General features: G+C 47.9%; 2 protein-coding genes across 5 annotated transcripts in view; one reads left to right on the top strand and one right to left on the bottom strand.

The window, feature by feature from the left end:
* Positions 1 to 6,063, top strand: part of LOC112241794 (GA binding protein transcription factor subunit alpha) — a 12,433-nt gene extending 6,370 nt beyond the window's left edge. For 2 of the 3 annotated variants that reach the window (XM_024409830.2, XM_024409837.2), the window contains exons 5-10: positions 1 to 47; positions 276 to 470; positions 2,915 to 2,971; positions 3,207 to 3,335; positions 5,023 to 5,215; positions 5,344 to 6,063. The exon at positions 1 to 47 is cut by the window's left edge and continues 178 nt beyond it. In XM_024409830.2, coding sequence (XP_024265598.1) covers positions 1 to 47; positions 276 to 470; positions 2,915 to 2,971; positions 3,207 to 3,335; positions 5,023 to 5,215; positions 5,344 to 5,560 — 838 coding nt within the window. In that variant the 3' untranslated portion in view covers positions 5,561 to 6,063. The remainder of the gene's footprint in view (positions 48 to 275; positions 471 to 2,914; positions 2,972 to 3,206; positions 3,336 to 5,022; positions 5,216 to 5,343) is intronic. The other variant, XM_024409844.2, reaches the window with a different exon arrangement.
* Positions 6,064 to 10,637: 4,574 nt separating this feature from the next.
* LOC112241784 (amyloid-beta A4 protein-like) overlaps positions 10,638 to 24,923 on the bottom strand; it is a 51,670-nt gene continuing 37,384 nt past the window's right edge. For both annotated transcript variants that reach the window (XM_042319834.1, XM_042319832.1), the window contains 11 exons: positions 21,158 to 21,291; positions 20,919 to 20,993; positions 20,680 to 20,838; positions 13,617 to 13,745; positions 13,371 to 13,470; positions 13,163 to 13,230; positions 12,900 to 13,044; positions 12,708 to 12,761; positions 12,506 to 12,597; positions 12,146 to 12,292; positions 10,638 to 11,930 (listed from right to left, as the gene is read on the bottom strand). In XM_042319834.1, the coding sequence (XP_042175768.1) occupies positions 11,829 to 11,930; positions 12,146 to 12,292; positions 12,506 to 12,597; positions 12,708 to 12,761; positions 12,900 to 13,044; positions 13,163 to 13,230; positions 13,371 to 13,470; positions 13,617 to 13,745; positions 20,680 to 20,838; positions 20,919 to 20,993; positions 21,158 to 21,291 (1,205 nt within the window). In that variant the 3' untranslated portion in view covers positions 10,638 to 11,828. The remainder of the gene's footprint in view (positions 11,931 to 12,145; positions 12,293 to 12,505; positions 12,598 to 12,707; positions 12,762 to 12,899; positions 13,045 to 13,162; positions 13,231 to 13,370; positions 13,471 to 13,616; positions 13,746 to 20,679; positions 20,839 to 20,918; positions 20,994 to 21,157; positions 21,292 to 24,923) is intronic.

The following is a 24,923-nucleotide window of genomic DNA, read 5'->3' as shown; positions in this document are numbered from 1 at the left end:
CCTGGAGGGCTACCGCAAGGAACAGGTCCGTCTGGGGATACCCTACGGTGAGGAGGACACCAACACACACTTGCACTGAAACACAAAAACAAGCAGGACACAGACAAATACAGATACACACACATACACTGAAACACAAAACCACAATTAATCAGGCAGGTAAACACTGTTGTACAAAGTGAGACCAGTTTGCTGCTATTGCCATGCCATTTATAACAGACAAGAAAAGCTGTAGTCAGCATTGTCAGTCTTGTAATGTGTCTGTCTCCTCTCAGACCCAGAACAGTGGACAGCGGACCAGGTGATCCACTGGGCCGTGTGGGTGATGAAGGAGTTCAGCATTGACGAGATGGAGGTGGGAGGGATTCACATCCCGGGTCGCGACCTCTGCTCCTTCACCCAGGAAGAGTTCCTGCAGAGGGTCCCCAGTGGAGAGATCCTTTGGAGCCACTTAGAGCTGCTCCGCAAGTGTGAGTTTGTATTGTAGCTTCTGTATGTTGAGTCACTGTTAGGGATAAGGGCTAGCACCATTTCAGGACTAAGTAGAGTCATAATACAAACCTTGCAGCAGTTAGCCTCGAGGTTAGAGGGTTGGGACAGTAACCGAAAGGTTGCTGTTCCGAAACAGGAGCCGACAAGGTCGCTGTGCCATTAACCAAGGCACCTAACGCTAATTTCTCCAGGGTCGCTGTACAATGGCGACCATGGCTGTGACCCCACTCTCTGCGGGTGTCTCAGGGAGTTGGGATGTGCAAATAAAAATATTTACATTACACGCTTGTGTGTAACAGGACAAATGTAAGCCCCCCCAAAACAAATTGTTATTCTTATTATATTGGTTACATACAGTATGCCTGAAAATTAGAGGCTAGGGAGTATCCAACATGGCGCCGACAATGATTAATGAGTCGTGGTGTGATCATAACGACATACAGGAACTCAAGTCGTTCTGTTCACCTGACCTAGAATCCCTTACAATCAAATGCCGACCGCATTATCTACAAAGGGAATTTTCTTTGATTATAATCACAGCCGTCTATATCCCCCCCAAGCAGACACCTCGACGGCCCTGAAAGAACTTCATTGGACTTTATGTAAACTGGAAACCACATATCCTGAGGCTGCATTTATTGTAGCTGGGGATTTTAACAAAGTTAATCTGAAAACAAGGCTCCCTAAATTTGATCAGAATATCGAATGCGCGACCCGGGCTGGCAGCATTCTGGATCGTTGCTACTCTAACTTCCGCGACGCATACAAAGCCCTGCCCTTACCCTCCTTTAGGCAAATCTAACCACAACTCCATTTTGTTGCTCCTAGCCTATAGACACAAACTAAAACAGGAAACGCCTGTGCTCAGGTCTGTTCAACGCTGGTCCGACCAATCTGATTCCACGCCTCAAGATTGCTTCGATCATGTGGACTGGGATATGTTCTGGATCAAATCAAATCAAATTTATTTATATAGCCCTTCGTACATCAGCTGATATCTCAAAGTGCTGTACAGAAACCCAGCCTAAAACCCCAAACAGCAAGCAATGCAGGTGTAGAAGCACGGTGGCTAGGAAAAACTCCCTAGAAAGGATCGCCTCAGACAACAACATTGATGTATACGCTGATTCAGTGAGCGAGTTTATTAGCAAGTACATCGGTGATGATGTACCCACGGTGACTATTAAAACCTTCCCCAACCAGAAACCGTGGATTGATGGCAGCATTCGCTCAAAACTGAAAGCGTGAGGCGAGGCGATCATGGCAAGGCGATCGGAAACATGACCGAATACAAACAGTGTAGCTATTCCCTCCGCAAGGCAATCAAACAAGCTAAGTGTCAGTATAGAGACAAAGTATGTATGTGGCAGGGTCTACAGTCAATCACGGACATCGTCGCGGACACCAATGTCTTGCCCCAGATGACTTAGGGCACGATTGCAGTGGTAGGCTTAATTACCAACAACAACGAGACGGCCTACAGGGAGGAGGTGAGGGCCCTCAGAGTGTGGTGTCAGGAAAATAACATTCACACTCAACGTCAACAAAACAATAGAGATGATCGTGGACTTCAGGAAACAGCAGAGGGAGCACCCCCCTATCTACGTCGACGGGACAGTATTGGAGAAGGTGGAAAGTTTTAAGTTCCTCAGCGTACACATCACGGACAAACTAAAAATGGCCCACCCACACAGACAGCGTGGTGAAGAAGGCGCAACAGTGCCTCTTGAAACTCAGGAGGATGAAGAATTTGGCTTGTCACCGAAAACACTCACAATCTTTTACAGATGCACAAACGAGAGCATCCTGTCGGGCTGTATCACCGCCTGGTACGGCAACTGCTCCTCCCTCAAAGCAGGTGCATCAAAGCAGGGGCCGAGAGACTGAAGCTATTTTTCAATCTCAAGGCCATCAGACTGTTAAACAGCCATCACTAACATTGAGGGGCTGCTGCCAACATACTGACTCAAATCTCTAGCCACTTTAAAAATAAAAAACTGGATGTAATAAATGTATTACTAGTCACTTTAAACAATGTCACTTTATATCATGTTTACATACCCTACATTACTCATCTCATATGTATATACTGTACTCTATACCATCTACTGCATCTTGACTATGCTGAATGGCCATATCTCATCCATATATTTATATGTACATATTCTTAGTCATTCCTTTACACTTGTGTATTAGGTAGTTGTTGTGGAATTGTTATATTACTTGTTAGATTTGACTGCACTGTCGAAACTAGAAGCACAAGCTTTTCGCTACACTCGCATTAACATCTGCTAACCATGTGTATGTGACCAATAAAATGTGATTTGATTTGAAGGGGATGGGAGTTGTTCTGAGCCTGAATAAGCATGTTTATTGAAGTTGGTTTTAGCTCACATACTGTATCTGTCCATGTTCTTTACAGATGTGTTGGCCAGTCAGGACCAGTCTGGCCAGGAGGCCACAGTCACCATTGACCAACGTAAGTTTATTTCCTGTCTCTCTCACTCATTGTCACCCTGCATTCATCAACCACACTATATTGTTCTCCTCTATGTGGGTGTTGTTGCCTATAGGCACAGATCTAGGATCAGCTTACTCTCACCCAAATCCTTACTTGTGCCAACATGGGTAGGAACACCAAACTGACCATAGATCAGGTGGTAACTTCATCCTGTATATTTCTGGCTGTTTGAACCTTCTGTCTCCGCCCTCAGAAGTCCAGATCATCCCAGCTGCCGTGCAGACCACACCCACCACTATCAAGGTACTGAAGCAGAACCGCGGCCCCAGAACACCCCGCATCTCAGGAGGAGAGGAGCGCAGCTCACCTGGCAACCGCACAGGTAGGCATTTGTGTGTCTTGGGTGTTGTGTATGTACAGTTGAAGTCGGAAGTTTACATACACCTTAGCCAAATACATTTAAACTCAGTTTTGCACAGTTCCTGACATTTATCCTATTAAAAATTCCCTGTCTTAGGTCAGTTAGGATCTCCACTTTATTTTAAGAATGTGAAATGTCAGAATAATAGGACAGAGAATGATTTATTTCAGCTTTTATTTCTTTTATCACATTCCCAGTGGATCAGAAGTTTACATACACTCAATTAGTATTTGGTAGCATTGCCTTTAAATTGTTTAACTTGGGTCAAACGTTTCGGGTAGCCTTCCACAAGCTTCCCACAATAAGTTGGGTGAATTTTGGCCCATTCCTCCTGACAGAGCTGGTGTAACTGAATCAGGTTTGTAGGCCTCCTTGCTCGCACAGGCTTTTTCAGTTCTGCCCACAAATTTGCTATGGGATTGAGGCCAGGACTTTGTGATGGCCACTCCAATACCTTGACTTTGTTGTCCTTAAGCCATTTTGCCACAACTTTGGAAGTATGCTTGGGGTCATTGTCCATTTGGAAGACCCATTTGCGACCAAGCTTCAACTTCCTGACTGATGTCTTGAGATGTTGCTTCAATATACACACAATTTTCCTCCCTCAAGATGCTGTCACCACCGTGCTTCACGGTTTGGATAGTGTTCTTTGGCTTGCAAGCCTCCCCCTTTTTCCTCCAAACATAACGATGGTCATTATGGCCAAACAGTTATATTTTTCTTTCATCAGACCAGAGGACATTTCTCCAAAAGGTATGATCTTTGTCCCCATGTGCAGTTGCAAACCGTAGTCTAGCTTTTTTATGGAGGTTTGGAGCAGTGGCTTCTTCCTTGTTGAGTGGCCTTTCAGGTTATGTCAATATAGGACTCGTTTTACTGTGGATATAGATAGTTTTGTACCTGTTTCCTCCAGCATCTTCACAAGGTCCTTTGCTGTTGTTCTGGGATTGATTTGCACTTTTCGCACCAAAGTACGTTCATCTCTAGGAGACAGAATGCATCTCCATCCTGAGCGGTATCACGGCTGCGTGGTCCCATGGTGTTTGTACAGATGAACGTGGTACCTTCAGGTGTTTGGAAATTGCTCCCAACGATGAACTAGACTTGTGGAGCTCTACATTAGAATTTTTTTATGATGTTTTGGCTGATTTCTTTTGATTTTCCCATGATGTCAAGCAAACAGGCACTGATTTTGAAGGTAGGCCTTGAAATACATCCACAGGTACACCTCCAATTGACTCAAATGATGTCAATTAAGCCAATAATTTTCTGGAATTTTCCAAGCTGTTTAAAGGCACAGTCAACTTATTGTATGTTAACTTCTGACCCACTGGAATTGGGACACAGTGAATTATAAGTGAAATAATCAGTCTGCAAACAATTGTTGGAAAAATTACTTGTGTCATGCACAAGGTAGATGTCCTAACCGACTTGCCAGAACCATAGTTTGTTAACAACAAATTTGTGGAGTGGTTGAAAAACGAGTTTTAATGACTCCAACCTAAGTGTATGTAAACTTCCGACTTCAACTGTATGTGTACCTCGAGCAGTAGTCTTGGTATGCTTTTTATTATGGATGCCTTAAGTGTGCATATGCTCGTATCTGATGTAAACACACGCACACCCGTCCTCTCACCTGTCCCTTTAGGTAACAACGGTCAGATCCAGCTGTGGCAGTTCCTGTTGGAGCTGTTGACGGATAAGGATGCTAGAGACTGTATCTCCTGGGTGGGAGAGGAGGGAGAGTTCAAACTCAACCAGCCTGAACTGGTGGCCCAGAAATGGGGCCAACGCAAGAACAAGCCCACCATGAACTATGAGAAACTCAGCCGAGCGCTCAGGTATGTCAATCTGCCAGTTTCTCTCCCTTTTCCTCTAACATTTGTTGCACAATTTCAGGCACTCGTGACTTGTTCTCTTACCTTGAACTTTCTAGTCATGTCGTTTTAATTTCGGACAATTTTCTCAGGTATTACTACGACGGGGACATGATCAGCAAGGTGCAGGGCAAGCGCTTCGTCTACAAGTTTGTGTGTGACCTGAGGACGTTGATTGGCTACAGCGCTGCTGAGCTCAACAACCTGGTGACGGAGTGTGAGCAGAAGAAGCTGGCACGCATTCAGCTGCACGGGATTGGCCAGCCCATCACCACGGTGACACTGGCCACCTCAGCACAGGACAGCTGAGGGGGAGGGGCATGGGGCTCCATGACTGCCCCAGGTAGAAGTTGCCCACTGGCACAAATCTAGGATCAGATTACTGTGACCAGCCCTAAGTGTTACATTAATAGGTGGAAATGATGAACAGACTTTAGATCCATGTCTATGGGCAACTTCGTCCTTTTCCTTTTGGTTTGATTGGGGAGGTTTTCTTATTTTAACCAGGGAAGAGATGCTTGTTGGAGGGAGTGTATGTGTGTGTGTATATGAGTGTCTGAGAGGTGGAGTGTTTGCGTATGCTGGAAAATCAAATGAGCTTAGCATTTTTTGTTCCTTTATCTGTAGCTTAGTATAGTTTCCATTGTATATACCGGTACTCCATGTTTTTGATAGCCACAAGGGCAGTGTATTTTCATATTTTCCATTTATAAAAGGATCAGTTTTGTATTTTATTTGAAGCTTTTTTTCCTCCTAATGAGTTGGACCTTTATCGTCCACCAGGGGAAATAAAGTGGCAGATGTTTTCCTAAGGACTGAGTCTGTCCTTGATCCAACAGCTCCAATGCAGAGCCACAAAATTGCATGTCGGTGTACTCTACTATGCTCATTCAACAGAGACCCCGATGTAGTTCCTAAAAAAAACTGTTGGTGGGGGGACCCTACACGTAGTCTGTCTATAGGCAGAACTGCTCCAGTACACGTAGTCTGTCTATAGGCAGAACTGCTCCAGTGTAATGCGTATGCATACATACATACACACACCTCAGGTGGGTTCTAATGTTTTTCCTATATTATCAGGATTCAAGCTCTGTCATGACCACACACAGATTCAACACCAGATATTTGTATGTACATTCAACATTTTATTGATGGGATAGTGTAGAAAGCATTTTCTCAGTCTAAGCAAATTATTTGTATAGGTACACATAAAAAGTCACAGAATGAACAAATGAAACCACTAACCTCTGGAGATACCCTGTACAAGTATCCTTGATAACACAAACATTTACCTGATTTAAGAGCTTCAGTTTGTGTGTAGGGAGGGAGTGTAGTAGTATGTAGATCTGTGGCATAATTGCACAATATGAATGTCACATTCATGTCTATTGGAGGCTCCATTTTGGGTATGGGGAATGTCTCGTCTACTACGGCCTCAATACTGATCCCAGATCTGGGGTGCGTTTAGCTCGGTGAAACATTCAGAATGTTGCAGATGGAAATGTAACACAAAACTACCTGACAGAATGACATCTGTTCCACATAACACATTTATATCTGAAAGTCCTGTGCAGTTGCTCCTTTCTGAACAGTGTCCCTGTATTTTGCCTCACGCACATTGTCCCGAGATCAATATAACTAGTCTGAGATCAGTATTTCTTTAGCCTCTGCTTTTAAAGCCAGGATGTCTGAGACATGAGAGATTTGACAAAACAAGCAAGAGGGGGACATCCACCACAGAACAAGAACAGTTTTTCTTATCTTTCCTTGGTTGTTTGATACATGTACATCAATAAGGGATCATAGCTTTCACCTGGTCAGTCTATGTCATGGAAAAATAGTGTATGTTCTGTGTGAGACATTGTGGAGGGAATAAGTGTTTGATGATCAGAAAGACAATAGATTAGAATGTACAAATCTGACACACCCAATCCCCCCCCACCTCTCTCAATTCAACATAGTTCACACACCAAGCCGACAGCATGGATAGAGGAGCTGGGCTGGTTATGGGGGTTGAGGTCTATGGGATAGACAGAGGAAAGGAGAGATCGAAAGAGCCTGAAAGCCTGAGAAAAAAACATAAATGATTTCTGTTTCCATTAATGATGTTCACAGACTATATAGGAATGAGGAAAGATAGGGTGGAATGCTGAGATTTCTGGAATGATGAATGGAGCTGAAACAATTCCTAGTCGTGGAATATTTAAGGGACATAAACCAACAAACAGAGCAGTAACACCAGTAACACCCAGACTAAATGAAACAGATGGACTTCCTTTCATATACTATTACACGTCATTATATTAGCTACATGTAGATAGAGATAATTGGGTCCATGTAGGTAACACAGAGCGAGGAAGGGGCTGGAAACAAAGGAGAGCACACGTTCTGTTTAAAGATTGTCGCAGTGACAACAAAGCAGACCAGATTCTAAATACTTTTTTTCTCTCTTCTTCATATCACAAGATCACAAAGAAGACACAGAAAATGTACAATCCTGCTAAAAGTCTATATGAGAGGCCCAGTCCTGCGACAGGAGCCAGCTTCTCTACGTATATCTGGCATCAATATCACCATGCACTACATATAGTTACAGCTAGTTTTTTCTGCCTTATTTCAATACATTACGCACAAAATAAAAACATTCAATATTTCTGTGCCTTTTACATATTTCTGATGTATTAGTTATATATTTTTGTTTTTTATACATTTTTCTGGAAAAAAAACCTGAAACGCTTGTGGTATAATCCCACAGAGAGGAGCTCAGGGCAGACTGAGCCCCTCCTCCCTTGTGGTATAATCCCACAGAGAGGAGCTCAGGGCAGACTGAGCCCCTCCTCCCTTGTGGTATAATCCCACAGAGAGGAGCTCAGGGCAGACTGAGCCCCTCCTCCCTTGTGGTATAATCCCACAGAGAGGAGCTCAGGGCAGACTGAGCCCCTCCTCCCTTGTGGTATAATCCCACAGAGAGGAGCTCAGGGCAGACTGAGCCCCTCCTCCCTTGTGGTATAATCCCACAGAGAGGAGCTCAGGGCAGACTGAGCCCCTCCTCCCTTGTGGTATAATCCCACAGAGAGGAGCTCAGGGCAGACTGAGCCCCTCCTCCCTTGTGGTATAATCCCACAGAGAGGAGCTCAGGGCAGACTGAGCCCCTCCTCCCTTGTGGTATAATCCCACAGAGAGGAGCTCAGGGCAGACTGAGCCCCTCCTCCCTTGTGGTATAATCCCACAGAGAGGAGCTCAGGGCAGACTGAGCCCCTCCTCCCTTGTGGTATAATCCCACAGAGAGGAGCTCAGGGCAGACTGAGCCCCTCCTCCCTTGTGGTATAATCCCACAGAGAGGAGCTCAGGGCAGACTGAGCCCCTCCTCCCTTGTGGTATAATCCCACAGAGAGGAGCTCAGGGCAGACTGAGCCCCTCCTCCCTTGTGGTATAATCCCACAGAGAGGAGCTCAGGGCAGACTGAGCCCCTCCTCCCTTGTGGTATAATCCCACAGAGAGGAGCTCAGGGCAGACTGAGCCCCTCCTCCCTTGTGGTATAATCCCACAGAGAGGAGCTCAGGGCAGACTGAGCCCCTCCTCCCTTGTGGTATAATCCCACAGAGAGGAGCTCAGGGCAGACTGAGCCCCTCCTCCCTTGTGGTATAATCCCACAGAGAGGAGCTCAGGGCAGACTGAGCCCCTCCTCCCTTGTGGTACAATCCCACAGAGAGGAGCTCAGGGCAGACTGAGCCCCTCCTCCCTTGTGGTATAATCCCACAGAGAGGAGCTCAGGGCAGACTGAGCCCCTCCTCCCTTGTGGTATAATCCCACAGAGAGGATCTCAGGGCAGACTGAGCCCCTCCTCCCTTGTGGTATAATCCCACAGAGAGGAGCTCAGGGCAGACTGAGCCCCTCCTCCCTTGTGGTATAATCCCACAGAGAGGAGCTCAGGGCAGACTGAGCCCCTCCTCCCTTGTGGTATAATCCCACAGAGAGGAGCTCAGGGCAGACTGAGCCCCTCCTCCCTTGTGGTACAATCCCACAGAGAGGAGCTCAGGGCAGACTGAGCCCCTCCTCCCTTGTGGTATAATCCCACAGAGAGGAGCTCAGGGCAGACTGAGCCCCTCCTCCCTTGTGGTATAATCCCACAGAGAGGAGCTCAGGGCAGACTGAGCCCCTCCTCCCTTGTGGTATAATCCCACAGAGAGGAGCTCAGGGCAGACTGAGCCCCTCCTCCCTTGTGGTACAATCCCACAGAGAGGAGCTCAGGGCAGACTGAGCCCCTCCTCCCTTGTGGTACAATCCCACAGAGAGGAGCTCAGGGCAGACTGAGCCCCTCCTCCCTTGTGGTACAATCCCACAGAGAGGAGCTCAGGGCAGACTGAGCCCCTCCTCCCTTGTGGTATAATCCCACAGAGAGGAGCTCAGGGCAGACTGAGCCCCTCCTCCCTTGTGGTATAATCCCACAGAGAGGAGCTCAGGGCAGACTGAGCCCCTCCTCCCTTGTGGTACAATCCCACAGAGAGGAGCTCAGGGCAGACTGAGCCCCTCCTCCCTTGTGGTATAATCCCACAGAGAGGAGCTCAGGGCAGACTGAGCCCCTCCTCCCTTGTGGTATAATCCCACAGAGAGGAGCTCAGGGCAGACTGAGCCCCTCCTCCCTTGTGGTATAATCCCACAGAGAGGAGCTCAGGGCAGACTGAGCCCCTCCTCCCTTGTGGTACAATCCCACAGAGAGGAGCTCAGGGCAGACTGAGCCCCTCCTCCCTTGTGGTACAATCCCACAGAGAGGAGCTCAGGGCAGACTGAGCCCCTCCTCCCTTGTGGTATAATCCCACAGAGAGGAGCTCAGGGCAGACTGAGCCCCTCCTCCCTTGTGGTACAATCCCACAGAGAGGAGCTCAGGGCAGACTGAGCCCCTCCTCCCTTGTGGTACAATCCCACAGAGAGGAGCTCAGGGCAGACTGAGCCCCTCCTCCCTTGTGGTACAATCCCACAGAGAGGAGCTCAGGGCAGACTGAGCCCCTCCTCCCTTGTATAATCCCACAGAGAGGATCTCAGGGCAGACTGAGCCCCTCCTCCCTTGTGGTATAATCCCACAGAGAGGAGCTCAGGGCAGACTGAGCCCCTCCTCCCTTGTGGTATAATCCCACAGAGAGGAGCTCAGGGCAGACTGAGCCCCTCCTCCCTTGTGGTACAATCCCACAGAGAGGAGCTCAGGGCAGACTGAGCCCCTCCTCCCTTGTGGTACAATCCCACAGAGAGGAGCTCAGGGCAGACTGAGCCCCTCCTCCCTTGTGGTATAATCCCACAGAGAGGAGCTCAGGGCAGACTGTGGTATAATCCCACAGAGAGGAGCTCAGGGCAGCCCCTCCTCCCTTGTGGTATAATCCCACAGAGAGGAGCTCAGGGCAGACTGAGCCCCTCCTCCCTTGTGGTACAATCCCACAGAGAGGAGCTCAGGGCAGACTGAGCCCCTCCTCCCTTGTGGTATAATCCCACAGAGAGGAGCTCAGGGCAGACTGAGCCCCTCCTCCCTTGTGGTATAATCCCACAGAGAGGAGCTCAGGGCAGATTGAGCCCCTCCTCCCTTGTGGTATAATCCCACAGAGAGGATCTCAGGGCAGACTGAGCCCCTCCTCCCTTGTGGTATAATCCCAGAGAGGAGCTCAGGGCAGACTGAGCCCCTCCTCCCTTCGCTAGTGTTAAGAGCTGTTATGTCATCACTAAACACAGCACAGCTGTCATCTGAGAGAGTGGGAGGGGAGAAGAGTGTGTGGGAGAGATGGAGGGGGAGGGGAGAGTGCGTCAGAGTGCGTCAGGAAGATTGCAGGGATATTTGGGGGCCTCTGTTTCACCCTCTTAGACCTGCGAGTGCTATCCTGAGGGGGAGGGCTCACCCACAGATAGACGGACAGATGAATCAATCAATGAGCTTCTCTGTTCTGTACAAACACTACAGGATATTATAGAAAAATATGCAGGTGAATGAGGATATCCTTGTCTGACCAATAGCAGCTATGAATGTTGATGTGCTGCACTTTACGAGGAAAGGATGAAGGGTGAGTGTGGCTAGGTTGTATTTCAGCCCCCAGCTCCTTGGCACTACCCCTGGATAGCTGGAAGTAATATGACTACAACTATTTCGAACACAATTCATTCTAGATTTTTCTGGCACTTCAGTCATACTGGTTTCACCTACTCAGTCCTTTCAGATCCATTGACAGCAATAGAGTAGGAGTTAGAAGGGTTTATGGACCAAAATGGAACGGGCCCTAGGTGTGAGGGGTTTATGGACCAAAATGGAACAGGCCCTAGGTGTGAGGGGTTTATGGACCAAAATGGAACGGGCCCTAGGTGTGAGGGGTTTATGGACCAAAATGGAACGGGCCCTAGGTGTGAGGGGTTTATGGACCAAAATGGAACGGGCCCTAGGTGTGGGGGTTTAATGGACCAGGCCCTAGGTGTGGGGGGTTTATGGACCAAAATGGAACGGGCCCTAGGTGTGAGGGGTTTATGGACCAAAATGGAACAGGCCCTAGGTGTGAGGGGTTAAAGGAAATTCAGGGTCTGGGAGGGGTCAAAGGGTAGCTCCTTAGTTCTGCATCTGTTCGAAGAACTTGTAGGTGGGGTTCTCATAGCCATTCTGCTGCATCTTGGACAGGTGACGCTCCTCTGGGGTCACTGCAGCATCCACCTGCAACACACACACACACACACACACCAGGTTAACACACAGGTACAGAACACCAACATACACACCAGGTTAACACACACACACACACACACACACACCCACACACGTACAGAACACCAAACACACACACACCAGGTTCACACAGGTACAGAACACCAACACCAGGTTAACACACAGGTACAGAACACCAACACGCAGGCACAGAAAACACTCACCTCGATGATTCCGTGGTGGATGGAGGTATACTGCTTCTTCCTCAGCATAATCAGAGAGATGATGATGACTGTCGCTATGACAACGCCGCCCACCATCAGGCCGATGATGGCACCCTTGTTGGAGCCTACATCCTCAGCAAAGAACACCTGGTAATAATCAATACAAAACCTATCAATCAACCTGGAGGTGTTGTGTTTCTGCAGTTATAGACTGTATATTGTGAAGGCAACATTATTTACCAGCCTCAAATGCAAATGTTCCCATCATAAACATGTGAACTTGGGCTACTGAGCCAGTTTGTGATACACATGAAAATGTACCAGTGTATACTCTAGGTAATTTACTGGGTGTTGCCGTACCAGTTTTTGATGATGCACTTCATAGCTGGCGCTTTGCCGCTCCTCCTTCTCCACCCGCACCTCAGGAACCTCCTCAGGCTTCAGAGCAGACACTGGACACAGTGAGAGACAGCATCCAAACATCATCAAAGAGACCTACACAAGCATAACTCAAACCACAAACATGCCAATACAGTAGAAACACAATCATATACACACTTACCAGGCCGAGTGGGCAGACCTCTATCTGGGACTGGACGAGCATCAACAGGATCAACTGTTTTAACAGAGGAAACACTCACGAACTAAAAGCTTTAGACCAATTTAATGGATAATGCATGTGTATTGCTGTGGTTTCGTTAGGCTGTGTGTTAAGGCTGGTTGTGAGAGTGTGTGTTGTGTGTGTGTGTGTTACCGTGGTTGTCAGTGTTGGGCTGATTGAAGCTCTCTGGGTGGATGAAGCCCAGTCGATCCAGGCCCATGCCAGGGTCCAGAGGGGCAGAGCTGTAAGCCTGGTCGGGCATCAGGGCATCGTTTCCATAGCTCACCCTGCCATCACTCTACAAACACAGGATACACATTACTGACTTTCTATCTGTGTGTGGGTTTGTGAGATAGGAGAGATTGTACTATTTTTATGAGCAAGAGTGTGCGTGCCTGTGTATGTGTGAAACTCACCCTCCCATCGCTCTGCAGAGATGAGACTTGCTGAGACAGCTCTGACTGAACCCTCTGCATCAGGACAGCTACACACAGACAGAGAGAGAGAGAGGCAGAAAGGAAAAAGCATAATCTGTACAATATCTCAGTAATAACACAACCCAGCACGACACCTGAATAATATCATGACACGGCAGTATATGGGAAGGTGTAGGGCCACACTCACAAACTTGGTCTTGGATTTCATTGGTCACGCTGGGCACCTTGTAGAGCAGCCCCAGGGATTGGTTCATCCTCTCGTCAATCACACGCAGGTGTGTCATCACCTAGAGGTCAGAAGGGCAAAGTTCAGAGGTCAAAGGAGTTACACAGGACACAGAGTGGCTGTAGGGGCTTGTGGGTAGTGTAGGGTGGTTGAACGGTGAGCTTAGGGGTTTGTGCGTAGTGTAGTGTATTATAGTGGTTGGGGTACCTGGGGTCGGATCTGAGCAGCCTTTTTGGGGTCCACCATGCGGACGTGCTCGTAGTGTTTCAGGGTGTGTTGTCTGTCCTTCTGTTCTGCACGGACATACTTCTTCAACAGGCCAAGCACCTGACGAGGCTGAGAGACAGAGAGAGACAAGGGGATGAGGTACAGAGGGACAAGGGGATGAGGTACAGAGGGACAGCAGGATGGGACACAGAGAGAGAGAGACGGGGGGGGATGGGACACAGAGAGAGAGAGAGACGGAGGGGGATGGGACACAGAGAGAGAGAGAGACGGGGGGGGATGGGACACAGAGAGAGAGAGACGGAGGGGGGATGGGACAGAGAGAGAGGGAGACGGGGGGATGGGACACAGAGACGGGGGGGGACACACAGAGGGAGAGGGACGGGGGGGGTGAGGGACACAGAGACGGGGGACACAGACGGGGGATGAGGGACAGAAGACGGGGGGATGAGGGACAAAGACAGGGGGATGAGGGACAGAGACAGGGGGTGAGGGACAGAGACAGGGGGACAGAGACAGGGGGATGAGGGACAAAGACAGGGGGTGAGGGACAGAGACAGGGGGATGAGGGACAGAGACAGGGGGTGAGGGACAGAGACAGGGGGATGAGGGACAAAGACAGGGGGTGAGGGACAGAGACAGGGGGGGTGAGGGACAGAGACAGGGGGTGAGGGACAGAGACAGGGGGATGAGGGACAGAGACAGGGGGTGAGGGACAGAGACAGGGGGTGAGGGACAGAGACAGGGGGTGAGGGACAGAGACAGGGGGACAGAGACAGAGACAGGGGGGGTGAGGGACAGAGACAGGGGGTGAGGGACAGAGACAGGGGGGTGAGGGACAGAGGCAGGGGGGTGAGGGACAGAGACAGAGACACAAAAAGTGTGTGCTTCATCTACCATAATAGCATCGCTATCCCAAAGAAAGGTAACATAGAACAACGTTTTAAACCACACAAAACCCAGGAAAGAGATTTTCCAGCAAAGACTGACTTACAAAGAAGAAAGTAACAAGAACAAAACAACCAACTGGAACGCAGCACAAAACAAGGCCTGTGAAAGAGAGCGCAGCAAAGACTGACAAGGCCTGTGACCAACTGAAGAAGCAGTCAAGAACAAGGCCTGTGACCAACTGGAAGCACAGCAGTCAACTTTCACAAGGCCTGTGACCAACTGGAAGCGCAGCAGTCAACTTTCACAAGGCCTGTGACCAACTGGAAGCACAGCAGTCAACTTTCACAAGGCCTGTGACCAACTGGAAGCACAGCAGTCAACTTTCACAAGGCCTGTGACCAACTGGAAGCACAGCAGTCAACTTTCACAAGGCCTGTGACCAACTGGAAGCGCAGCAGTCAACTTTCACAAGGCCTGTGACCAACTGGAAGCGCAGCAGTCAACTTTCACAAGGCCTGTGACCAACTGGCAGCACAGCAGTCAACTTTCACAAGGCCTGTGACCAACTGGAAGCGCAGCAGTCAACTTTCACAAGGCCTGTGACCAACTGGAAGCACAGCAGTCAAATTTCACAAGGCCTGTGACCAACTGGAAGCGCAGCAGTCAACTTTCACAAGGCCTGTGACCAACTGGCAGCGCAGCAGTCAACTTTCACAAGGCCTGTGACCAACTGGCAGCGCAGCAGTCAACTTTCACAAGGCCTGTGACCAAAGGGAGGCGGCAACCATAGCCTCTTGTCGTGTGAGTAGTGCCCTCAGACCAGTGTTATTGCTAAGCATAAAAAGTTGTTCAAAGATGGGGAGATGATCAAGGAAGCATATATTGAGGCTGCAGACTCACTGTTTGGGGATTTTAAGAATAAGGCTGAAATTATGGCTGCCATCAATTACATTCAGACAAGAAGATGTGAGGGAATAGCAGAGAAACTTGAGGATCAACTGAAGAAGGATACTGACAACTGCGAGTGTTATTCCCTCCAGTTTGACCAGTCCACAGACAATGGTAGATGTGGCAGTTATGCATTTCATCAGAATAGTAAACAAAAAAAGAAACCTCTCACTGTCAACTGCATTTATTTTCAGCAAACTTAACATGTGTAAATATTTGTATGAACATAATATTCAACAACTGAGACAAACTGAACAACAGAAATGGAATAATGTATCCCTGAACAAAGGGAGGGTCAAAAGTAAGAGTCAGTATCTGGTGTGGCCACCAGCTGCATTAAGTACTGCAGTGCATCTCCTCCTCATGGACTGTACCAGACTTGCCAGTTCTTGCTGTGAGATGTTACCCCACTCGTCCACCAAGGCACCTGCAAGTTCCCGGACATTTCTGGGGGGAATGGCCTTAGCCCTCACCCTCCAATCCAAAAGGTCCCAAACGTGCTCGTCCATGGCAGAACACTGACATTCCTGTCTTGCAGGAAATCACACACAGAACGAGCAGGATGGCTGGTGTCATTGTCATGCTGGAGGATCATGTCAGGATGAGCCTGCAGGAAGGGTACCACATGAGGGAGGAGGATGCCTTCCCTGTAACGCACAGCGTTGAGATTGCCTGCATTGACAACAAGATCAGTCCGATGATGCTGTGACACACCGCCCCAGGCCATGACAGACCCTCCACCTCCAAATCAATCCCGCTCCAGAGTACAGGCCTCGGTGTAACGCTCATTCCTTCAACGCGAATCCGACCATCACCCCTGGTGAGACAAAACCGCAACTCGTCAGTGAAGAGTGCTTTTTGCCAGTCCTGTCTGGTCCAGTGACGGAGTGTTTGTGCCCATAGGCGACGTTGTTACCGGTGATATCTGGTGAGGACCTGCCTTACAACAGGCCTACAATCCCTCAGTCCAGCCTCTCTCAGCTGATTGTGGACAGTCTGAGCACTGGAGGGATTATGCGTTCCTGGTGTAACTTGGGTAGTTGTTGTTGCCATCCTGTACCTGTCCCGCAGGTGATGTTCAGATGTACCGATCCTGTGCAGGTGTTGTTACACGTGGTCTGCCACTGTGAGGACGATCAGCTGTCCATCCTGTCTCCCTGTAGCGCTGTCTTAGGCGTCTCACAGTATGGACATTGCAATTTATTCCACAGGATCTTTACAAATTATCTTTGAAAGACAGGGTCCTGAAAAAGGGAAGTTTATTTTTTTGCTGAGTTTATTTGACAACATGAGTACAAATGAGGAACTACTCGCCATTTTGCCACTGAAAGGACATACAAGGGAGTTAGCAAACTCCATAAAAGCTTGAAAGATGTCTATCAAATTCCAACTGCCCTTTTGTAAGCTTGTTTCCATTACTACCTATGGGCCACCTGCTATAGTAGGCCGCATCAGTGGGTTTGTTGCATTGTGCAAACAAGATGATTCTTTCCCGGGCTTTCTTAGTTATCACTGCATAATTCAGTAAGCTTTGTGCGGGAAGATGTTAAACATGAAAGAGATGATGGATGTTACCATGAAGATTGTGTGTTCTATTTGAGCAAGAAGCCTACAGCAGAGGCTATTTCACGCTCACTTAGAAGAGACTGAAGAGGAGCACACAGACCTGCTGCTGCACACGGATGTGCGGTGGCTGAGCCGAGGTACATTTTTAGGTTGATTCAGTGAGTTGTTGCCTGAAATCAAGGAGTTTCTCAAGGTCCCCAAACATGCAGAATATGCACAGCTCGAGGACACACAGTGGCTCCTGGATTGAGCTTTTCTCACTGACATAAATTACATGTTTAGTGAATTCAAATGTAGAGCTGCAAGGGAAAGGCAAACATGTCATCGACATGATCAGCTCTGTGAACACTTTTAAATGCAAACTACAACTGGTCACGAGAAAGCTGCAACGTAAAAAGCTGCATTCAGAACCTGAACGTCAGGGCAAGGACACAGCACAGCCTGACAGTGGACGCTACGTGGAGTCCAGAGCACCTCATCTGAGTATGAGTCATTTCACTGACTGCATCACTTGAGCCTATTGCCACTTATAAGTGCTTTCTGTTTGGCACAGACATAAATGTGGAAGTCATTGCCTCGAAAATGGGATCACTTTTTCAGTTGGACACAACTATATGAGAAACTGAAAATGTCACCCTTCAAAATGACATTCAGCTGAAATCCAGGGCAACCACTGAGATGAAAGAAGAGTTCTGGGAGCTACTGCTAGAGGGGAAGTATCCCAACATAACAAGATGTGCTCTCAACTGATCAGCCCTTTTTTGGGTCAACCTACCTCTGTGAGTCTGCATTTTCTCACATGAAGATAGTCCAAGTCCAAGTACAGATCTACTATGAATGATGACCACCTTGTGTCCTGCATGAGACTGGCAACATGCTGCAGCCCTAACTATAAAAAAACAACTTGCCTCAACCCAATGCCAAAAGTCACACAAAGGCAGGAAATGAAATTGGTTGCACTTGTGTGGAAACTGTGTTATTGGTCCACATTATATTTGGGTATCAAATAGGATTCATAGCAGCAGGTCAATACTCAGTGGTGTGCTGCATTTCATAGATGTTGTTGGTTGGTTTAGATTTAGAGACTGGTAGATCTCATCAGACTGGCAAATGAAAAAGTAGATCTGACGTCAAAGAAGGTAGGGCACACCTGGTGTACAGTGTGTACTGAGTGTAATATGTGCATTATGTATGGTGAGAGCGTGTATCGATCACAGCGGGTTGATTGCACCTTAATTGGGGAGGACAGGCTCGCGGTAATGACTGGAGCAGAACAAGTGGAATTGTATCAAATACATCAAATTGATTCCATTCGCTCCATTCCAGCTGTTATAATGAGCCGTCCTCCCCTCAGCAGCCTCCACTGGTGTACAGTGCATTGGGAAAGTATTCAGACTTGTTGACTTTTTCCAAATTGTATTACGTTACAGCCTTATTCTAAAATTGATTAAATATTTTTCTTTCTTCTCATCAATCTACACGTAATACCCCATAATGACAAAGCGAAAACAGTTTTATTTTAAATGTATTAAAAATAAGAAACTGAAATACCTTATTTACATAAGTATTCAGACCCTTTAATATGAGACTCGAAATTGTGCTCAGGTGCATCCTGTTTCCATTGATCTTTCTTGAAATGTTTCTACAACTTCATTAGAGTCCACCTGTGGTAAATTCAATTGATTGGACATGATTTGGAAAGGCACACACCTGTCTATATAAGTTGACAGGGCATGTCAGAGCAAAAACCAAGCCATGAGGTCGAAGGAATTGTCCGTAGAGCTCCGAGACAGGATTGTGAAGGGGCACAGATCTGGGGAAGGGTGCCAAAAACTTGAAGGTCTCCAAGAACACAGTGGCCTCCATCCTTCTTAAATGGAAGAAGAGTGGAACCACCAAAAATCAAATCAAATTTATTTATATAGCCCTTCGTACATCAGCTGATATCTCAAACTGCTGTACAGAAACCCAGCCTAAAACCCCAAACAGCAAGCAATGCAGGTGTAGAAGCACGAGTCAAGAGTCTTCCTAGAACTGGCTGGCCGCCCGGCCAAACTGAACAATCAGGGGAGAAGGGCCTTGGTCAGAGAGGTGACCAAGAACCCAATGGTCACTCTGACAGAGCTCCAGAGTTCCTCTGTGGAGATGGGAGAACCTTCCAGAAGGAGAAACATCTCTGCAGCCCTCCAGGTCTTTATGGTAGAGTGGCCTGACGGAAGCCACTCCTCAGTAAAATGCACATGACAACCCGCTTGGAGTTTTCCGAAAGGCACCTAAAGGACTCTGACTATGAGAAACAAGATTCTCTGGTTTGATGAAACCAAGATTGAACTCATTGGCCTGAATACTGAGGTGGTTATTTCTATATTATCAAATGAGGAGAGACAAGTTTATCACACAAGTCAGAGTTATACTTAAACTAAATATTTAATCACTTATTAATAAGTGAATGATGTGAGTGCTCTGCAATAACGAGGCTGGTCAACCCAACACTCTTGACTGTTTGGTTGAAAGCCCTGACACAGAATACAAAGATATTTTATAGCAAAGACACACACACACACACACACACCCCTTAGTCTACATGACAAACAACAGATATGAGAAAGGAGTATCCCCCAGCCAGAAAGCATTTGCTGTGAAGACTGTTCTTATTGTACAGAAACCAGAGTTTGGCCCGAGACAAGGTTCCTCTCATCATTATCCATACCTGAGCCATCTCTCCCTGGTACCTTACATTACATAAACACCAACTCATTCTATGGAATGCATGCTGTAGGTTTTATCACCAAACCATTCGGAAATCAATTGTCAGCATTGAGCCTCAAAGGCTCCTCTCAGTTCACACAGACAAGCGAGTACTAATGGAACCCTGTTCTATTGCATAAATGGTAGTATTATAACATCATCTTGTAATTTCTCCACCATAATGCTAAGCGCCACATCTGAAAGAACCCTTGCACCATCCCTACAGTGAGGCAGCATCATGCCATGGGGATGTTTTTCCAGCATCAGGGACTGGAAGACTAGTCAGGATCAAGGGAAAGATGAATGGCGCAAAGTACAGAGAGATTCTTAATGGAAACCTTCTCCAGAGCGCTCAGGACCTCAGACTGGGGTGAAGGTTCACTTTCCAACAGGACAATGACCCTAAACACACAGCCAAGACAATGGAGTGTGGACAAGAGTGGCTTCGGGACAGGTCTCTGAATGTCCTTGAGTGGCCCAGGCAGAGCACAGACTTGAACCTGATCAAACATCTCTGGAGAGACTTGAAAATAGCTGTGCAGTGACGCTTCCCATCTAAGAGGATCTGCAGAGAAGAATGGGAGAAAAACTCCCCAAATACAGGTGTGCCAAGCTTGTAGCGTCATACCCAAGAAGACCCGAGGCTGCCAAAGATGCTTTAACAATTTACTGAGTAAAGGGTCTGAATACTTATGTAAATGTGATTTTTTTTTTTTATACAATTGCAAAAATGTTTAAAAACCTGTTTTTGCTTTGTCCTTATGTGGTATTGTGTGTAGATTGATGTGGGGGAAAAAACAATTCAATCCATTTTAGAATAAGGCTATAATGTAACAAAATGTTGAAAAAGTCAAGGGGTCTGATCACTCCCGAATGCACTGTGTATATGTACCCTGGGTGGGTTGGCCTGCAGGGAGCCGAGGTAGTTCTCCAGGGCCATGTGGCGGCGGCTGTTGAGCAGGGCCTCCACCCGGGCCATGTGGGTCTCCACCAGCTGCTGCCTCTCTCCTGCTGCCTCCTGCTCCAGGGCCTCCACCTTCTCCTGGAAGTGCTGCACACAAAAAAATTAACACACACTAGAATGCACTCACACACATACGCACGCACACATGCACACACAAGGTAGTGTACCTGGATGACTGCCTTCTTGTCAGCGCGAGGGAGACTCTTGGCTTGTCTCTCTGCTTCCTCCCACTCTCTCATCACCTGGCGAGACACGTCAGTCACACATCAGAGGATTGTGAGTAGTGTAGTGAACTCCCTTTATTGTCCATAGTTCACATCAGAGAAGGGACCCCTCTCCCCCATAAGTTCTCCCTCTTTCACAAACACACAGGCTAATTTTCTCTCTCACTCTCATACACACAGACCTGAGACATCCTCTCGCGGTGCTTGGCCTCCAGACTCTCCTTGGCCTGCTGGAAGTTGGCGTGTTCGCTGTCGTCTCCGGGAGACTCCAGGTAACGGTCCACCGCGCCAGGGGGGGAGGGGGCCGTGGTAGGCACTGGGAGAGGAAGAAGAAAAAGCGATAGAGGGGAGAGGAGGAAGGGGATTTCCACAAAAGGATCCAAAGGTAACTGTTTGATCACTCAAAGGTTAAACAGCGGCAAATCCTCCTCCCACATTTCTACCTTATTGTCACTGTAATCTGAAACTATACTAAGACTTTAAGGATCTGAACACACAGACAGGTCGACCTGGCAGTCAGGTAGAGAGACAGGTCAACCACACAGACAGACAGGTCGACCTGGCAGTCAGGTAGAGAGACAGGTCAACCACACAGAGAGACAGGTCGACCTGGCAGTCAGGTAGAGAGACAGGTCAACCACACAGACAGACAGGTCAACCTGGCAGTCAGGTAGAGAGACAGGTCAACCACACAGACAGACGGGTCGACCTGGCAGTCAGGTAGAGAGACAGGTCAACCACACAGACAGACAGGTCGAGCTGGCAGTCAGGTACAGGTCAACCACACAGACAGACAGGTCGACCTGGCAGTCAGGTAGAGAGACAGGTCAACCACACAGACAGACAGGTCGACCTGGCAGTCAGGTAGAGAGACAGGTCAACCACACAGACAGACAGACAGACAGGTAGAGAGACAGGTCAACCACACAGACAGACGGGTCGACCTGGCAGTCAGGTAGAGAGACAGGTCAACCACACAGACAGACGGGTCGACCTGGCAGTCAGGTAGAGAGACAGGTCAACCACACAGACAGACGGGTCGACCTGGCAGTCAGGTAGAGAGTCTGGTCAACCACACAGACAGACGGGTCGACCTGGCAGTCAGGTAGAGAGTCTGGTCAACCACACAGACAGACAGGTCGACCTGGCAGTCAGGTAGAGAGACAGGTCAACCACACAGACAGACCTGGCAGTCAGGTAGAGAGACAGGTCAACCACACAGACAGACAGACCTGGCAGTCAGGTAGAGAGACAGGTCAACCACACAGACAGACGGGTCGACCTGGCAGTCAGGTAGAGACAGGTCAACCACACAGACAGACAGGTCCTGGCAGTCAGGTAGAGAGTCTGGTCAACCACACAGACAGACAGGTCGACCTGGCAGTCAGGTAGAGAGACAGGTCAACCACACAGACAGACAGGTCGACCTGGCAGTCAGGTAGAGAGACAGGTCAACCACACAGACAGACAGGTAGAGAGACAGGTCAACCACACAGACAGACAGGTCAACCACAGAGACAGGTAGAGACAGGTCAACCACACAGACAGACAGGTAGACCTGGGAGTCAGGTAGAGAGACAGGTCAACCACACAGACAGACAGGTAGACCTGGCAGACAGGTGAACCACACAGACAGAAAGACAGACAGGTGAACCAGACAGAAAGACAGGTAGAGAGAGATCAACCACACAGACAGGTAGAGAGACTGTCAACCCCACAGAGAGAGGTAGGTAGAGAGACAGGTCGGCCACACAGAAAGACAGGTCAGCCACAGACAGACAGATCAACCACACAGACCGAAAGACAGACAGGTAGAGAGACAGGTCAACCACACAGAGAGAAAAACAGACAGGTAGAGACAGGTCAACCACACAGACAGGTAGAGAGACTGTCAACCCCACAGAGAGAGGTAGGTAGAGAGACAGGTCGGCCACACAGAAAGACAGATCAACCACACAGACCGAAAGACAGACAGGTAGAGAGACAGGTCAACCACACAGACAGGTGGAGAGACAGGTCAACCACACAGACAGAAAGAGACAGGTCAACCACACAGACAGGTAGAGAGACAGGTCAAACACACAAAGACAGGTAGACCTGGCAGACAGGTGGGGACAGGTCAACCACACAGACAGACAGGTAGAGAAACAGGTCAGCCACACAGACAGATAGGTAGAGAGACAGGTCAACAACACAAAGACAAGTAAACCTGGAAGACCGGTGGAGAGACAGGTCAACCGCACAGACAGACAGGTCAACCGCACAGATAGGCAAACAGGTAGAGAAACAGGTGAACCACACAGACAGACAGGTCAGCCACACAGACAGACAGGTCAGCCACACAGACAGAGGGGTAGGTAGAGAGACAGGTCAACCATACAGACAGGTTAGCCACACAAAGACAGGTAGACCTGGCAGACAGGTGGAGAGACCGGTGAACCACACAGACAGACAGGTAGAGAGACAGGTCAACTAGACAGACAGGCAGGTACAGTGCCTTGCGAAAGTATTCGGCCCCCTTGAACTTTGCGACCTTTTGCCACATTTCAGGCTTCAAACATAAAGATATAAAACTGTATTTTTTTGTGAAGAATCAACAACAAGTGGGACACAATCATGAAGTGGAACGACATTTATTGGATATTTCAAACTTTTTTAACAAATCAAAAACTGAAAAATTGGGCGTGCAAAATTATTCAGCCCCCTTAAGTTAATACTTTGTAGCGCCACCTTTTGCTGCGATTACAGCTGTAAGTCGCTTGGGGTATGTCTATCAGTTTTGCACATCGAGAGACTGAAATTTTTCCCATTCCTCCTTGCAAAACAGCTCGAGCTCAGTGAGGTTGGATGGAGAGCATTTGTGAACAGCAGTTTTCAGTTCTTTCCACAGATTCTCGATTGGATTCAGGTCTGGACTTTGACTTGGCCATTCTAACACCTGGATATGTTTATTTTTGAACCATTCCATTGTAGATTTTGCTTTATGTTTTGGATCATTGTCTTGTTGGAAGACAAATCTCCGTCCCAGTCTCAGGTCTTTTGCAGACTCCATCAGGTTTTCTTCCAGAATGGTCCTGTATTTGGCTCCATCCATCTTCCCATCAATTTTAACCATCTTCCCTGTCCCTGCTGAAGAAAAGCAGGCCCAAACCATGATGCTGCCACCACCATGTTTGACAGTGGGGATGAGCTGTGTTGCTTTTACGCCAAACATAATGTTTTGCATTGTTGCCAAAAAGTTCAATTTTGGTTTCATCTGACCAGAGCACCTTCTTCCACATGTTTGGTGTGTCTCCCAGGTGGCTTGTGGCAAACTTTAAACGACACTTTTTATGGATATCTTTAAGAAATGGCTTTCTTCTTGCCACTCTTCCATAAAGGCCAGATTTGTGCAATATACGACTGATTGTTGTCCTATGGACAGAGTCTCCCACCTCAGCTGTAGATCTCTGCAGTTCATCCAGAGTGATCATGGGCCTCTTGGCTGCATCTCTGATCAGTCTTCTCCTTGTATGAGCTGAAATTTTAGAGGGACGGCCAGGTCTTGGTAGATTTGCAGTGGTCTGATACTCCTTCCATTTCAATATTATCGCTTGCACAGTGCTCCTTGGGATGTTTAAAGCTTGGGAAATCGTTTTGTATCCAAATCCGGCTTTAAACTTCTTCACAACAGTATCTCGGACCTGCCTGGTGTGTTCCTTGTTCTTCATGATGCTCTCTGCGCTTTTAACGGACCTCTGAGACTATCACAGTGCAGGTGCATTTATACGGAGACTTGATTACACACAGGTGGATTGTATTTATCATCATTAGTCATTTAGGTCAACATTGGATCATTCAGAGATCCTCACTGAATTTCTGGAGAGAGTTTGCTGCACTGAAAGTAAAGGGGCTGAATAATTTTGCACGCCCAATTTTTCAGTTTTTGATTTGTTAAAAAAATTTGAA

The sequence above is a fragment of the Oncorhynchus tshawytscha genome, linkage group LG03, assembly GCF_018296145.1.
Source record: "Oncorhynchus tshawytscha isolate Ot180627B linkage group LG03, Otsh_v2.0, whole genome shotgun sequence".
NCBI classification, from domain to species: Eukaryota; Metazoa; Chordata; class Actinopteri; order Salmoniformes; family Salmonidae; genus Oncorhynchus; species Oncorhynchus tshawytscha.
Note: the sequence above shows the minus strand (reverse complement) of the source record. Positions and strands in the feature narration are given on the sequence as shown.